Raw genomic sequence first — 16,748 nt, forward strand, 5'->3', positions numbered from 1 at the left:
CCGGGCAAAGGCGACGTTACCTGGACCGAGCAGATGGACACGGCGTTCACGGGCGCGAAGCTCGCCTTGGCTAACGCCACCATGCTCGCGCACCCGGCGCCCGATGCACCGATCGCCCTCACCACCGATGCCTCGGACTACGCGGTGGGCGCGGTGCACGAGCAATGGGTGCGTGGAGCTTGGCAACCGCTGGCGTTCTTTAGCCGGCAGCTTCGCCCGCCCGAACGCCGTTACAGTACCTTCGACCGCGAGTTGCTCGGACTTCACTTGGCGGTCAGGCACTTCCGCCATCTGCTCGAGGGCCGGGCGTTCACTGCCTTCGTCGACCACAAGCCGCTGATCTTCGCGATGGGCAAGGTCACCGAGCCGTGGTCGGCCCGGCAGCAGCGTCACCTCTCGGCCGTGTCCGAGTACACGACGGACATCCAGCACGTCGCGGGGAAGGACAACCCGGTGGCGGATTGCCTTTCCCGGGCCGTCGCCCACGCAGTCCACCTCGGCATCGACTATGCCCGGATGGCAGCGGACCAGGCCGCTGACCCCGACGTCCAGGCCTTGCGGACCCCCGTCACGGGCCTCCGCGTCACCGAGGTGCCGTTCGACGGCGCGGGCGCGGCCCTCTTGTGCGACGTCTCCCTCGGGCGTCCTCGCCCCATTGTGCCCGCGGGCTGGCAGCGCCAGGTGTTTGACGCCATCCACGGCCTGTCCCACCCGGGCGCGAGGGCCTCCCAAAGGCTGATCGCCGACAAGTTCGTCTGGCATGGCCTCCGGAAGGCCGTCCGCGGCTGGGCCAGGACATGCCTCGCGTGCCAGCGCGCCAAGGTGCACCGGCACACCCAGGCCCCGTTGGCCCCGTTCACGGTGCCGGAACGCCGGTTTGACCACGTCCACGTGGACCTGGTGGGACCTCTGCCCCCCTCGCGGGGTTTCACCCACGTCCTCACCATGGTGGACCGCACCACCCGGTGGCCGGAGGCCGTGCCCTTGGCGTCGACAACGGCGGCCGATGTCGCGCAGGCTTTCATCGCCACCTGGGTCGCCCGCTTCGGCGCCCCCTCAGACATCTCATCCGACCGCGGCCCCCAGTTCACCTCGGAGCTCTGGGGGGCGGTTGCGCAGGGGCTCGGGGTCCGGCTGCACCGAACCACGGCCTACCACCCCCAGGCTAACGGCCTGTGTGAGCGATTTCACCGCTCATTGAAGGCCGCGCTCCGGGCCACCCTCCGCGACGGCGGCTGGGTCGACAGGCTCCCCTGGGTCCTGCTGGGCCTCCGGACGGCGCCCAAGGAGGACCTGCGCGCATCCGCGGCGGAGTTGGTCTTCGGGCAACCGCTGCGGGTGCCGGGCGAGTTCCTCCCCGACTCCACGGCACCATGGTCCGCGGCACAGCAGCGCTCCGCTCTGCAAGAGACCGCCCAGAGGTTCGCCCCGGTGCCAACGGCATGCCACGGGCACCCACCGACGCACGTCGCCCCGGAGCTTCGCACGGCGGAGTACGTCTTCGTCCGCCACGATGCCCATCGGACACCACTGCGGCCCCCGTACGACGGGCCTTTCCGTGTGCTGGAGACCGGGGCGAAGCACTTCACCCTGGACATCGGCGGTACTCCTGACCGCGTTTCGGTAGACCGCCTCAAGCCGGCCCACCTCGATGTGGACCATCCACCGCCAGTGGCCCGACCCCCACGTCGGGGCCGCCCTCCTGCGGGCGGACCCCCGGCACCGCCCAGCCCCGCCGCCACGCCGCCCCCCGGTCCTGCACCCATCCCAGGAGCAGCCAGGGGCATCCCACCTGGCATCCCTGCACCCCGGACGCCGCCGATCGCCAGGGGGCGCTTCGGCCGGGTCATTCGTCTGCCCCGCAAACTGGCCCTCCAGGTGCGCGGGAATTCTGGGGGGGCGCGTGTGGCGGACACAAAAGCCCACTGGCGTGGTGACATCATTCCACGCACCAAGTGGGCGGTGGCCACGCCCGAGGGGTAGGCGTGGCCTCATGATATACCCCGGGCGACCAGCCCGGAGGAGCACAGTGTTACAGTGTAGTCTTACAATAAAGACGTTTATATGTTACCGCTTGTCCGCTTCCTCCTTGCTCACAAGCAGCGCGCGTAACGCCGCGCTTTACCATGACATTTTATTTGCTCCTCTTCCTTTCTGCTACGCTCTTTACTTATACCCTTTTTTCACACCATATTCCCAAGGCCCAATTGACTCTTTTTTTTTTTTTTTAATGCAAGATTGAGGCTCGTGTAAGAGCTAACATTAATGACAAAAACAAACAAACGGACACATAAGACAAAATAAAGGGAGCGGGAGACAAGATGGGGAGAGAGGGGTAAGCACAAAAAATGAATGAATGATCGTTTTAAGGCCATTTTCCCCGCTCGAGCAGGGGTTAGCCTTGCGGGCCCCATGACAATCACGGTTCCCTGTTTGAGGCAATGTTTTTATGGCCGGATTGGGAAGGGGGACGCACAGAAGTACAATATTTGAGAGCAGAGACATCGGGAGATCTGTGGGAGCTTGGGGGCTTGGGGGGAGGAGGGGTGGGAAGGGAGGTGGGGGTAGGAGAGGTAAAAAAAAGACATGGACACAGCTAGGACTTCCAGGAAAGAGGTTGGTATTTCAGAAAAGTGGATTTGGGGTGAATTAACAGGGGTAGAAAAGATCAAGGTTTTGCATGGGGGAAGATGAGAGATGGCGGTGAACAGATGTTTTAAAGACCTGGAGGGTGGCGTGGGATTGAATAGAGTGAGGAAGTTTGTTCCAGAGGCGGGAGAAAAGTGGAATGAAAGAGTGAAGGTGAGCAGAGAGTCTTGATTTTGGCAGTTTCACCAGAAGAGGGTTGCTGGCAGATCTTGTGCGACCTGTAGGAGTATTTGGGGGACAGAACACAAACAGAGCAGGGGGAGCTTGGCCGGAGAGGAGTCGGTAGAAGACAGAAAGACCACTAACCTGCCTGCAGTGAGTGAGTGAAAGGCCCTCGGAGTTAGCTTCATCGCTGGAGATTGCAATGATTCTGAAAGCTTTCGTTTCAACAGCGTGAAGCCGAGCTAGGTGTGAGGCAGGAGCACCAGTCCAGAGGGGAGAGCAGTATTCCATTGAGCTGCGGATGAAAGCCTTGTATGTGGTGAGGAGCTCAGGTGTGCCAAGGAGGTAAGGAGAGCTGTTGATAGTTGGCGACTGGCTTTGTAGGCCAGCTGGGAAATGTGGTTTTCCCAGGAAAGATCCTGGCAGATTGTGAGACCCAAGAGCTTGAGTGACAGAACTTCTTGGAGAGGATTGTACAGAAAGTTGATGGCAGGGTTTTCCAGATGGTCCTTTCAGAGAGACATAGTAAGAGTGTGAGATTTGTCAGGATTGAAAGACATGTTCCACCTGTTTGACCAGTCTGTGATTTTGTCCAGGTCTGCAGAGAATGAGGAGGCTGCAGACTGCCGATCTGAGGGATGAGGTATGGAGCGGCAGAGAGTGGAGTCATCAGCATAGAGATAGAGAGGAGTTTCCAGAGAGTCGGAGAGATCATAGATGAAGACCAGAAAAAGCACAGGGCCCAGAACACTACCTTGGGGAACTCCAGCCAGAACAGGAAGGGGAGATGAGAGAAATCCATTCAAGGGCACACGTTGACTACGACCAGAGAGGAAGTCAGCAAGCCATTCATGAAGATTTCCATGGATACCACAGGAGGAGAGTTTGGTGAGCAGAGCGGGGTGCCAGACAATATCGAAGGCACGTGATATGTCAAGGGAGACAGCATTAATTTACTGTTTAACATTGAGGACCTCCATTCATTGTTGAGACAGCAGGAGCAGCATGTCCACAGTAGAGTGACCTGGTCTGAATCCAAATTGATGATCAGAGATCAAGCCATTGGAGAAGAGGAAGCATTTGTTATCTGAAGCAATGATGGATTCCATGACTTTGCTGATAATTGGGAGCAGGCTGATTGGTCTGTAGTTGTAAGAATCTATTTTTGCACCTTTTTTCTGTAAAGCGGTGATGTTGGCTGATTTCCAAGCTGATGGCAGATGACCTTGAGCAAAAGAGAGGGTGAAAAGAACAGACAGAGTGTGAGATAGAGCGGCAGAGCATGATTTTAGAACCCGTGGGCTGATGCCGTCTGATCCAGTTGCAGAATTAATAATTCAAAACAAAGGAAAATCAAGTAGTCGAGGATTGACAGAAACCTCTCCACCTTGTCAGGAGAGAAGGACACAGAATCCAGGAGCACCTGGGTACGACTGAGTACGGTGGGTACAGAGAGAGACGGATTTGGAACACAAGATTTTGAGGCAAACACATAGTTGAGGCATTCAGATTTTTCACATTCGGTGTCAGCTGTGTAGCCGTTTGAGGTAAGGGAGGTGATGGAGGGGGAACAAACACCAGAAACAGATTTGATCAGACACCACCAGGATTTGGAGGATGGAGACAGGTTCAGTCTTGAGAGTGGAGAGATATTGTTTCCTGGCTCTCCTGAGGGTAGACACACACTTGTTCTGGGCTTTGTGAAAGAAAATGATTTCCTTCTGTTGAATTTGCTTTCCAGGAGACGAAGGCAAGTTGTTTCAGGGCAACTGCCTCACCACAAGATTCCATGTACCATGGACGGGAGGAAGGGTATGACAACTGAAGACGAGATGGGATAAATCTGTGCATGAGAGAGAGCAATTTACTTTGGAAGAATTCCCAGGATGAGTTGATGTCAGAGGCAGAAGAGATAGGATACCAGACCAGATGATTGATAGCTGCTCGAAGACCGTGCCAGAAGGCCTGAGTAAAATGCCAGACTCGTCGATGCTGAGAAGGCTCTCTGAGAATGGCCAGAGAGATATCCACTTTAACAAGCACATGATCAGAAGAACCGATTGGAGCAGAAGAAGAGCAGCAGACATTTGCAGGGAAGTTTGTCAGAAACAAGTCTGGAAGAGAAGATGCTCCGTTGACTGATATCCGAGTCTGGAAATTGACAGATTGTGTCAGTCTCAATGAGTCACAGAAGTCCTTTGCTGAGGTGCCATGGCTGTTGAGAGAGGAACCCACACCCAGCCAGCTGGCATGATGACAGTTGAAGTCGCCACATATGAGGAAGAGAGAGTTGGGATGAGTTGATAGAAGTTGGTCCATGTTGTCAGATAGGGAGATGTAAATGGAGTCATCACTGTTTGCTGGACGGTACAAAACACATATGAACAAAAGGTGGGAGCAAAGGGGAAGCCGTAGCCAGAGGTACTCCTGGGGGTGAGGTGGTGAGAGGGCAGTGCAGGGAGAGCGAGGAAGAGTTTTTGATAAAGATAACAACCCCACTTCCAGGAAGAGGCTCAGGTCTATCATACCGGAGGAGGGAGTAACCAGGAAGAGATATTAAGGAAACAGAGACATCTTGAAGGAGGAAAGTTTCTGTTAAGCAGATTAAGTCTGATTTGTCAGAAGCAACCTGAATGGAGAGATCAACCAGGTTTGAGCGAAGGCCCCGGATGTTTGAGGTCCATACCGTTAAGGAAGAGAAAGGGGGAGCATCGGGTACATGACAGGGGAGGGGAGGGGTAGGGTACGATGAGGAGGAGGAGGAGGAGGAAGTAAGGAGAGCTGTTGATAGTGTGTCAGATTTCAGAAGAGCTAGGAGAAATGGAAGGATGAGGAGGACAAAAGGATTGATGGTGATTGGATGAGGCACAGTAAGGTGTTGTTTGAGGTGGGGCAGAGCGAGGAAGAAGGTTGAAGGAGATGGAGGTAAGAGTTAGAAGGGAGAGCAAGCGGAGAGGACGCTTTGAAGGGGAGGAGGAAGGGGAGAGTTTTGAAATGGAGTGAGGGGGGAATTTAGGAGGGGAGGGGTGAGGGAGGAGTTTGGGAGGGGAGGTGTGAGGGGGGAGTTTAGGAGGGGAGGGGTTGGAGGTGAGGAGGGAGATTTGAAAGGGATGGGTGAGGGGGGAGTTTAGGAGGGGAGGGATGAAGGGAGAGTTTAGGAGGGGAGGGGCAAGGGGGGAGATTTGAAAGGGATGTGTGAGGGGAGTTTAGGAGGGGAAGGATGAGTTTGGATTTTAGAAAGTGTTGGACGATTCATGGAAAACGAACATTTATTGCAAAATGAGTTTCTTGTGATTTTTGAGTCAGAGATCCGTTTGAAAACGTTGGAGAAGGGGTGGAATGCAGATGAGTTTCAGAAATGTAGGAAGGAAGATCTGTGAGAGATAGAATTTTTATTTGAAATGAATAGATTTGGTGAGCAATTTGAAAGCAACTTTTTAAAGATGAAGAAGAAAAGTGTTATAATATGCAACAGAATACAACACTTCAGGGGAAAGTTTAAACATTTAAAAACTAAACTGTGAAATCTGTCTGGGGAAATTCCCTCAATGAGGGCATGAAGGATTCCTAAGGAGGATTAAGGATTCCAGCACAGGTTCAGAAGCAGGAACAGAAGAATAGGAGATCGACAGCTAGGAGAGCAGAGAACGAAGGATCAGGGAGGTGTACAAGCAAATGTGTTCGTACGGGAGGAGAGGCCTACTTATTAAATTATTCGTTAATGTTTTTTTGAAGGTTAGGTGAAAGTGGATCAGTGGAAGAAGGAGAAAGTTGAAGAAGTATGGTGAGAACTGGAATTGGAAAGGTGTCGGCTGGAGAGGATCGAGTGATGAAGGAAGGAGAGGAAAAAAAAAAAACAAATCGGGTGGGGCGAAACACATGGTCGAAGAACAAACGAACACGAGGAGAGAAGGAAATTTTTTATATATATATATATTGTTGTGGATATGAGGATTGTATTTTTTTTATTGTGTGTTTTATTAATATTGCTTGATTCTGGACCCTCCTGCCTCCAGTGTTGTGTAAAGGTCAAAGGGCGTCCCATAATTAGTCCATAAAGCATACACGTCAGCCAATCATAGATTTCCCCCTGGTTGATAGTTATATCTTTATTATGTGTATTAGGGTAAGGCCTTGTCTCCCATTAAGATGACACTCCATTGCACCAAGTGAAATAGATAGATTCCCTTCATTCCCCATTCCCATTCCCAAAACCTCCATTTCCCATTTCGTCATTGCCAAGCCTCGATTGCCAATTACATCCCCTCCAAAACCACCATTGAACATGTGCTCGGGTCGGGGAAGACGGGCGTGCCCGCCCGTCGTCATCAAGGGCGGAGCCAGAGGGTCGCGCGACCAACCAGGGCCGAGGTGAGCACACCGATGGGCGTGTCCTAAAGGCCGGCGGCTTGATCGCCGGAGGAGATATAAAAAGCGCGCGCGCAAGGTCCTGCTAGAGAGAGAAGAGATCATCCAGAGAGAGAGAAGGGAGATCATCCAGCAGCGATTCTTGTCCAAGGGAGATCATCCAGCAGCGATTCTTGTCCAAAAGAGATCATCCAGCAGCGATTCTTGTCCAAAGAGAGATCATCCAGGGAAGCACACAGCCTGCTATTCATCGCCTTGCTCGCCAAAGTTGGACCAAGCAAGAGAGTTGGGCAAGAAGCAAGCACGTTGTTCCGTTCCAAGAAGCAAGCACGTTGTTCCGTCTTCTCTAGAGAGAGAAGAGATCATCCAGAGAGAGAGAAGGGAGATCATCCAGCAGCGATTCTTGTCCAAGGGAGATCATCCAGCAGCAATTCTTGTCCAAAAGAGATCATCCAGCAGCGATTCTTGTCCAAAGAGAGATCATCCAGGGAAGCACACAGCCTGCTATTCGTCGCCTTGCTCGCCAAAGTTGGACCAAGCAAGAGAGTTGGGCAAGAAGCAAGCACGTTGTTCCGTTGTGTGGTTGGACCAGACGAGTCCTGGCAAAGCACGCGACGTCCACGCAGCAGGAGCAGCAGTCACAGCAGCTTCAGATACAGCAGCGCGGGGCCTGGATGGCAGTTTTGAGTGGGGCCGCAAAGGAACGGCGGCTGCCAAACGCGCCGATCGTGCTGCAGTACCGGAGGACCTTCCTCTCCCCTCCAGCCATCCACCTCACGCCAGTCCTATCATCATTCCCCGCGTGAGTCTGTCTTTGTTTGTTCTGTCCCTGGGTATTTAATTAAGCTTGTATAAGGAATTTGCACTGTGTCTCTAATATCTTCTGTATATTATTTTCTTATCTTTCCTTCTTCCTTGGTTACTTTGAGCATGTTAATAATAGGAATAAATTTAGTAGTATTGCCAACTTTTTTTGTCTTCTTCTTCTTCTTCACATCCGTGTCGCTTTTGTCTTTTCCATATTGAATATCTGTGGCGCGATCCGGCCAACGTTCGGGAATCGGGTTAGCCGGGGTAACTGTTCGGGCCGCGGGGCCTCCGCTCGGCAAAACCAACATCTTATCCGCGGTCCGTAACAATATATATATATATATGTATATATATGTATGTATGCATGTATGTATGTATGTATGCATGTATGTATGGGACACCATATGGGACACCTTGCTGGCGGTTCTCCACTGATGATATGAAGGTCGCATAGTGACTGATATATATATATATATATACATATATACATACATATATATATATATATATATATATATATATATATATATATATATTTCTTTTTTTGAAATAAGACTTTAAACAAAGGGTAAGATGTTCAGGTAAGTATGGGGTGAAAAAAAGACTGAAAAAACAGTGAGAGAACGAAAGTAAGTGGACCACAAACGACCGCCGAGAGGAGAAAACAAGGCCTGGAGGGACCTGGCCTGAAAAATGCAGCACGAACCAACCGACGATTATACACAGGTATGCACGATTTACACCGAGATCTAACTAGAAACACACAGTAGCCCCTCACACCGCAAAATAAAGATACAGTTTTGACAAAAATACAAATGGTAAAAATTCTCAACTTTGGTAGCGTGGAGAGCATGGAAAAACACACGACCTCGCCAGCAAAACTGGAAGCGGAAGTCTAAAATAAGCCAAATAAGAAGGAGATAAGAGGGAGACTTAAAAGCTAGACTACAACACAAGGCCTTTATCACCGTGCCTCTTCCAATAAACGACTACAAATACCCATTAAACTGTGACGAACACAACTGCAACCCTAATAGATACAAAACCTTGAACCCCTGACACAAATCCCGATAAATTACGCAAAACTACACACAAAAAATGCTTATCTTGATTTGGAATTGGGCCTTATGTAACCTCAAGCGAACAACCAGAAGTGATGTCGCCTCCCCCCCCCCCCCTCCACTTCACCCACCTCCTCCCCCCCATCGCAAAAGCATGCAAAGTGAAGAGTCTATTTGCATGAGTGAATTGAATAGAAACAAACCTTCCCCAACTTACGTATGCTCTTTGTATGACCTATTTGTTTATGACCTTCATGTCATCTCAAACAACCTCACAAGGCCTTGTGGCGTACAAAGACAAACTGTAAAACAAAGCCGGCCCATTACAGGATTTATGTGGGGAATAAGCTAAGATTTAGTAATTGTTTCACCTTTTTTGGTTTTGTTCCACTGCAAACCAAAGAAATACAAATGTGGATCCCAAAATATGTTTTTATTTCAACAATTTTCCGGAAGAAATGGTGAATTATTTGAAAAAAGTGCAAGGGTGCCAATATTTTTGGCCACGACTGTATGTACTTGATGCCATGCCATCATATAAACTCTGTTTAATGTATGAGTTACTGAGACTGTATTGAGTACACAAGATAGTGAAGTGACAGAATATGGTGACAGGACACACTGACATGTGAAACAAGTGTCCATACAATTGGAATGTCTGTAGTACCTCAAATTCGGCATGCTTGTGGACGTCCTCAGCACGCTGTCTATTCAAGATGAACTCGGCCTCATTCGCAACACGTACAATGTGGTCCTTCATTGCATGGCAGAGCAGCCTTGAGGAGAAAAAGGCAATTGTTGAATAAAACACCCGTATGATGTTATGTACTTCAAAGTACAAACGCCATTTCGGGATTGTTTTTCTTATCGTCCTCTCACCAGCTATTTTTTTATCAACCCATTCCTCAAACCATCGCAAAGCATGCATTGGAGACTGACCATGGATTGGACTAAACGAGTCATGCATTAGGATCCCAGAAGGCCCTCCATGTCAAGGCCACCTATCTTGGGGGCATGGCATACATTAGTGGCAGACAGCCGAGTAAGATGCAGCTGCGATCAAACCAGTGTCATGCCACATTAACACGTGACGACAAGTTTAACTGTGCTCTGTGATATGCTCATAAAAGGTTGTGCCCACTACGACAGTGTGCGTAACCCCTTTACTTCGTTTTCATATGTGTGGGCGCAGCATGGGGATGAAAGGGAGCGAGCAGGCAGACCGATCTCTCCCGTAATAAACTTAGATTAGGCATGGGGATGGCATGCTGTGTCATGACCATGCTGTGTCTGTGCCGCGCCGTGTCGAGTCGTGTCCGTGCCGAGTCGTGTCCGTGCTGAGTCGTGCCGAGTTGTGTCCTTGCCGCGCACGTCGTGTCCGTGCCGCATCATGTCATGCCGAGTGGTGTCCGTGCCACGTCGTGTCCGTGCCGCGTCGTGTCCGTGCCGCGTCGTGTCCGTGCCGCGTCGTGTCCGTGCCGCGTCGTGTCCGTGCCGCGTCGTGTCCGTGCCGAGTCGGGTCCGTGCCGCGTCGTGTCCGTGCCGCGTCGTGTCCGTGCCGAGTCGTGTCCGTGCCGCGTCGTGTCCGTGCCGCGTCGTGTCCGTGCCGCGTCGTGTCCGTGTCGCGTCCGTGCCGAGTCGTGTCCGTGCCGAGTCGTGTCCGTGCCGTGTCCATGCCGTGTCGTGCCAAGTTGTGTCCGTGCCGCGTCGTGTCCGTGCCGAGTCGTGTCCGTGCCGAGTCGTGTCCGTGCCGAGTCGTGTCCGTGCCGAGTCGTGTCCGTGCCGAGTCGTGTTCGTGCCGTGTCCGTGCCGCGTCGTGTCCGTGCCGCGTCGTGTCCGTGCCGAGTCGTGTCCGTGCCGAGTCGTGTCCGTGCCGCGTCGTGTCCGTGCCGAGTCGTGTCCGTGCCGAGTCGTGTCCGTGCCGAGTCGTGTCCGTGCCGCGTCGTGTCCGTGCCGCGTCGTGTCCGTGCCGCGTCGTGTCCGTGCCGCGTCGTGTCCGTGCCGCGTCGTGTCCGTGCCGCGTCGTGTCCGTGCCGCGTCGTGTCCGTGCCGCGTCGTGTCCGTGCCGCGTCGTGTCCGTGCCGCGTCGTGTCCGTGCCGCGTCGTGTCCGTGCCGCGTCGTGTCCGTGCCGCGTCGTGTCCGTGCCGCGTCGTGTCCGTGCCACGTCGTGCCCGTGCCGAGTCGTGCCCGTGCCGAGTCGTGTCCGTGCCGAGTCGTGTCCGTGCCGCGTCGTGTCCGTGCCACGTCGTGTCATGCCGAGTTGTGTCCGTGCCGCGTCGTGTCCGTGCCCGTGTCGTGCCGAGTCGTGTCCGTGCCGTGTCGTGTCCGTGCTGCTTAGTGTCCGTGCCGTGTTCATGCCATGTCATGTCACAGAGTCCAGGAGCAGTTGATTATGGCAAGGGAGGATGGGTACTGAGAGTGAGGCATTGGGGGCACAAGATGTGGAAGCAATCACAGAAATGAAGCATTCGGCTTTTTCAAGAGCGGAGTAAGCTGTGGTGCCATTTGAAGAGAGGGAAGGCATGGGAGTGGAGCATACACCAGAGACAAGTTGCCACAAGGTTTTAGAGGAGGGGGACATCTTTGAAAGTTCATTGTTGATGTTGGACAGATGTTGTTTTCTGGCTCTGCTGAGAGTGGACACACACCTGTTGTGGACTTTTTGGAATGCACTAAGATTGCTTTCAGTTAGATTTGCCTTCCAGGAAGAGAAAGCAATGTGTTTCAGAGCAACTGCCTGACCACAGGATTCAGTGTACCAGGGGTGGGAAGAAGGGTGGGATAACTGAAGACTAAATCTTCATGTCCGTGCCGGACATGAAGAGCGGATTCCGCTCCAACCACAGTACTGAAACTGCTCTCCTCAAAATCACCAACGACCTTCTCCTCTCCTCTGATGCTGGCAACCTCAACATTCTCATCCTCCTCGACCTCAGCGCCGCCTTTGACACCATCAATCACACCATCCTCCTCACCCGACTTGAAACCACCTTTAACATTACCGGCACTGCTCTCTCTTGGATCAAATCATACCTCTCTGACAGACGCCAGTTCATCTCCATCAATAACTGCAAATCCCCCACTGCTCCACTCCCCCAAGGTGTCCCCCAAGGTTGTTCTTGGCCCCCTCCTCTTCATCCTGTACCTGTCCCCCCTTGGTCACTTAATCCGCCATCATGGTCTCCAATTCCACTGCTTCGCCGATGACATCCAGCTTTTCATCTCCACCAAGTCCATCTCCACCGCCACCCACTCTATCCTGACAAACTGCATCACTGAAATAAAATCCTGGCTTCAAATCAACTTCCTCAAACTTAACTATGATAAATCTGAAATAATCATCATTGGCCAAAAAACGCTCACCAAATCCACCCACCGCCCTCAACATTGACGGTTTCCCAGTATCCACCTCCCCTCACATCCGGAATCTTGGCATCATCTTTGACCAAACCCTCTCCTTCGACAAATACACTAAACACATCACAAAGACAGCCTTCTTTCACCTGAAAATCATCGCCCGTCTCCGTCCATCCCTCTCCTCCACGGCTGCAGAAACCCTCATCCACGCCTTCATCACCTCCCGTCTGGACTACTGCAACAGCCTCCTCTATGGTTCACCCTCAATAATCACCAATAAACTCCAATACATTCAGAACTCCGCTGCCCGTCTACTCACCCATTCCCGGACCCGTGACCACATCACCCCCGTCCTTTACAAGCTTCACTGGCTCCCCATCCCCCAGAGAATCCAGTACAAAATCCTCCTCTTGACCTACAAAGCCCTCCATAACCTGGCCCCATCCTACCTGGCGGACCTCCTCTCCAGACACACTCCCACCCGCAACCTCCGCTCTGCTGGTACCAACCTCCTGACCCCCCCCCCCCCCCCATCCGGACCAAATTCAGATCCTGGGGGGACAGGGCCTTCTCCATCGCTGCTCCCACCCTCTGGAACTCACTACCTCACACCATCAGAGACTCCTCCTCACTCACCACATTCAAAACATCACTCAAGACCCACCTGTTCAACACTGCATTCAACATTTAACCCACAGCATTTAACCCCTGACTATCTCTTCTCCTGCTCCTTCCTTTTGCTTTGATTATTTACCTATTGATTTTTGTCTTTTTGCACTTGTTTTTTGTACTCTGTCAAAGCGTCTTTGGGCTTCTTGAAAAGCGCTATATAAAATAAATGTATTATTATTATTATTATTATTATTAAATGGGATGAATATGTGAATGAGAGGAATGTTTGAGTGTTTGTGGGGTACGGGCGAGGGTTTGTGTGTGTGTGGGGTGTGGTGGAATGTGGAAATGGTGCGTGTGAAGGTTTGTGTGTGTATGGTGTGTGGGGGAATGCTTGAGTGTGAGGGTGTGTGTAAGGATTTATGTGTGGGGAGGAGGAGGAGGAGGAGAGGGGGGAAAAGGGGCGAAGGTTTGAGTGTGTGGGGTAAGGGTGAGCATTTGTGCATGTGGGGGTGTGGGGGAATGCTTGAGTGTGCGAGGCATGAGTGAGGGTTTGAGTGTGTGGGGTGCTGGGGAATGTTTCAGTTCGTGGGGTATTAGTGGGGGTATGGTTGAGGGTTTGTGTGTGTGTCGGGTGTGGCGGAAGGTTTGAGTGGCAAGGGGTGCAGGTGAAGGTTTGTGTGTGTATGGTGTGTGGGGGAATGCTTGAGTGTGAGGGTGTGTGTAAGGATTTATGTGTGGGGAGGAGGAGGAGAGGGGGGGAAAGGGGCGAAGGTTTGAGTGTGTGGGGTAAGGGTGAGCATTTGTGCATGTGGGGGTGTGGGGGAATGCTGGAATGTGCAGGGCATGAGTGAGGGTTTGAGTGTGTGGGGTGCTGGGGAATGTTTCAGTTTGTGGGGTATGAGTGGGGGTATGGTTGAGGGTTTGTGTGTGTGTCGGGTGTGGTGGAAGGTTTGAGTGGCGAGGGGTGCAGGTGAAGGTTTGTTTGTGACGAGTATGAGTGAGGGTTTGTGTGTGTGAGGTGCGGGGAAAATGTTTCAGTGTGAGGGATGTGGGTGAGGATTTGTGTAGAAGGGGAGGGTGCAGGTGAAGGTTTGCGTGTGTGGTGTGTGGGGGAAAGTTTGCGTATGTGGGGTATGGGTAAGTGTTTATGTGTGGGTTGTGGGGGAAGGTTTGAGTGTGAGTGGTGCGGGTGAAGGTTTGGCCATGTGAATGTGTGGGTGAAGGTTTTAAAGGGTGAGGTGAGAGGGTAGCGTTTCAGAGGTGGGGTGAGGGGAAGCAGTTTGCTTCAAGAACAAAGATGGTGTGAGGTGTGAGGAGGAAGCTGATGGTGTGAGGAGGAAGGCATAAAATGGGGACAAGATATTGTTGCGGTTGTGGGAATAAGAAGGACCCCCCTCGTAGGTAGTTGCACCACAACATGTAGCCTCGCTTTAGTTCAGTTATTTCTTATTAAATGTAAGCGGTCTCCTTTCCTGTGTTAGTTTGCGTTGAGCAGGCCAGTGGTTAGGTGTTCTTTGGGCTCGAATGCCACGTGCTAGGCCTAGAACAAGTCTGGCAAGGCCGAAGGGAGGAGCTGCAGGGGAGTGGCCAGTAAGCAGCACGCAGCCAATCGGAGCTCACGGGCAGTGGCTCACAACGGCAGCGAGAGGAGGGGCGTGGAACATTCGGGTAAGGCTGGGGAGGGGCCATATAAGACCCTGTCCCGAGCCCCCCGCGTCAGAGTCGGAGAGGGAGTGCCCCAGAGAACAGACAGAGCTTGAGAGTTGGTTCGTGCCCGAGTTCGTGGTTTGAGAGCGTTGTGAGCGCAGTGAGAAAGAGACATTGTCGCAGCACGAGTGAAGTCCCTTGCTTGTTATAGCCTCTTTACATGAACTATCCCTGTGCCCTGCGCTCAGCGGCTGTGTTAATCGCGCTTGTGGAGATGATCCATTCCGGAGCCACAGCCGCGCGAGCTCCCTGCCTGCGCTCCCAGCACACGTGCCGTGAACATCGGAGGGCGACGTGCGGCGAGCTGTCCGGGAGCGACCGGCGTCAAGGTGCGTTTGGCGAGCGAAGTTGTTCTTCCTTATTTTCCCCGCGTGAGTGAATGGGCCCATGTCTGGGGGATTAGCTACGACTGTTAAGCATCTGCTCTGTGTCCCTTCCCTTTATCCGGATCATGGTACATTATAAATAAACCTGTGTTCTTTCTTCTATCTGACCGTTCCCGTCCTTTCCATCTATTGGCCTAGCATCGCACGAATAGAACCGCTCGAATCGGGTTCAATAAAAGTAATGGCATGAGTCACGTGATACGCAAATCGCTCGGCGTATTCAATTAGCGTGGCTTGTGCGAGGTTCAGTCCCCGTTCTCGTGGCAGCGTGGGTACCAAAGGTACGTGTGGAATCTACCCGATACCCTTTCCCGCGCTCGCCACGGGAGTGGCGACTCAGCCTCGTGGACTCGAAGACCCGATGGGGAAAAGGGGTTTAACCCCCCCCCAACCCCCTCTGTACGTCGACGGGCTTCGAGAGATCCGCAACATATTTATCAACCAAAATGACCAACAAACCGGCCATATCGTGGATGAAAATTTGTGTTGTAATGAAACGTTTGGTGCTATGATTACCGTCCTTCATTGATCAATTCGATGAAGGCAAGTCCGGCGTTCTTCTGAATGGAATTTTGCCACTCCTGCACATTGAAGGATAGGGTACAAGAAAGAAAAATGTCATTTCTGCAAACAATATACCTTCAAATTATACTGTAACATTCTCGTATTGATAATTATGAACGACTAATTACAAACAAACAGAATTGTGAAGAATTGTTTTGGATAATAAATCTCTGTACATATTGTTACTTTTGTGGGGGTAGGTGATGAAATACCATAGTGGAGCTAGAACTGTGTAGGGTACAGGGTAGCATGGACCACATGTGGGCAGGAAGCCAATCTCGATGTATTGAAGTAGGGGAAAACTGTAAGCTTAAGATTGTTTATGTGTCTTCACACGGGGGGTGCAGCATGTATCTAGATTGGGGTTAAGATTAGTTTCCCTGGTATGTGATTGCCTCCTGTAGGTTTTCCCCGACATTTTTTTAACATCTACAAGGGCCGCCATGCAACCATCTCCAACAACAAAAACCACAACAACCGACATAACTGCCGACAGAAACACGAACATTCCCGAGCAGACTAAACCCCACCTCCAATGAATCGTAATCGGCAACTAAGCCCTGCATCTAGAATGAGCAGGGCCGTGAGGTCACACCCCAAAGTTCGTCATTGGTCGTGGAGATGGAGTAATCCAATAGCGCTCGGCCTTTGGACGGCGTGACGTCAGAGAGAGAAGGTTCTTGCGCTAGGAGGAAGAAGAATCGCTCTGGCTCTCTCTCAGTCTGTTGGCACGAACAAGAAGGCTGCACCATTTTTCCTTCGTTTGTGATGCTATGCTTTTGCTCGTGGACTTGAGCAGAACGCTAGTTTTGGTTGTTCGGCTGGGTCGTGGAGTTAGTGTGCTTTGGAGGAGGAGAGAAGAAGAAGAAACGCTCAGTCTCTCTCTCGTGCTGGCTTTGGTCTGAGGCGGTCGCTTTTGTCTCGGGTGTGTTCGTGAAGAGAACATTTCGGAGCTTTGTAGAGCTTTTGCCACAGTGAAGGAGGGGGTGTTGTTTGACTCGGTGCTTTTAGGGGGAGAAGAGAGCCGCGTCTCGCTCGGCGGTGGAAGCGAGGAAGGGCCCGGTTGGC

At 52.2% G+C, this 16,748-nt stretch overlaps 1 protein-coding gene across 1 annotated transcript in view; it reads right to left on the bottom strand.

The window, feature by feature from the left end:
- Window positions 1-16,748, bottom strand: part of LOC137437425 (neurobeachin) — a 677,671-nt gene that overhangs the window by 158,346 nt on the left and 502,577 nt on the right. Inside the window, exons 35-36 of the mRNA XM_078766839.1 lie at window positions 15,633-15,697; window positions 9,718-9,826 (exon numbers count right to left, since the gene is read on the bottom strand). Of these exons, the coding sequence (XP_078622965.1) occupies window positions 9,718-9,826; window positions 15,633-15,697 (174 nt within the window). The remainder of the gene's footprint in view (window positions 1-9,717; window positions 9,827-15,632; window positions 15,698-16,748) is intronic.

Source organism: Myxine glutinosa, chromosome 12 (genome assembly GCF_964187855.1).
Source record: "Myxine glutinosa chromosome 12, kmMyxGlut1.1, whole genome shotgun sequence".
In the NCBI taxonomy this organism is placed as follows: Eukaryota; Metazoa; Chordata; class Myxini; order Myxiniformes; family Myxinidae; genus Myxine; species Myxine glutinosa.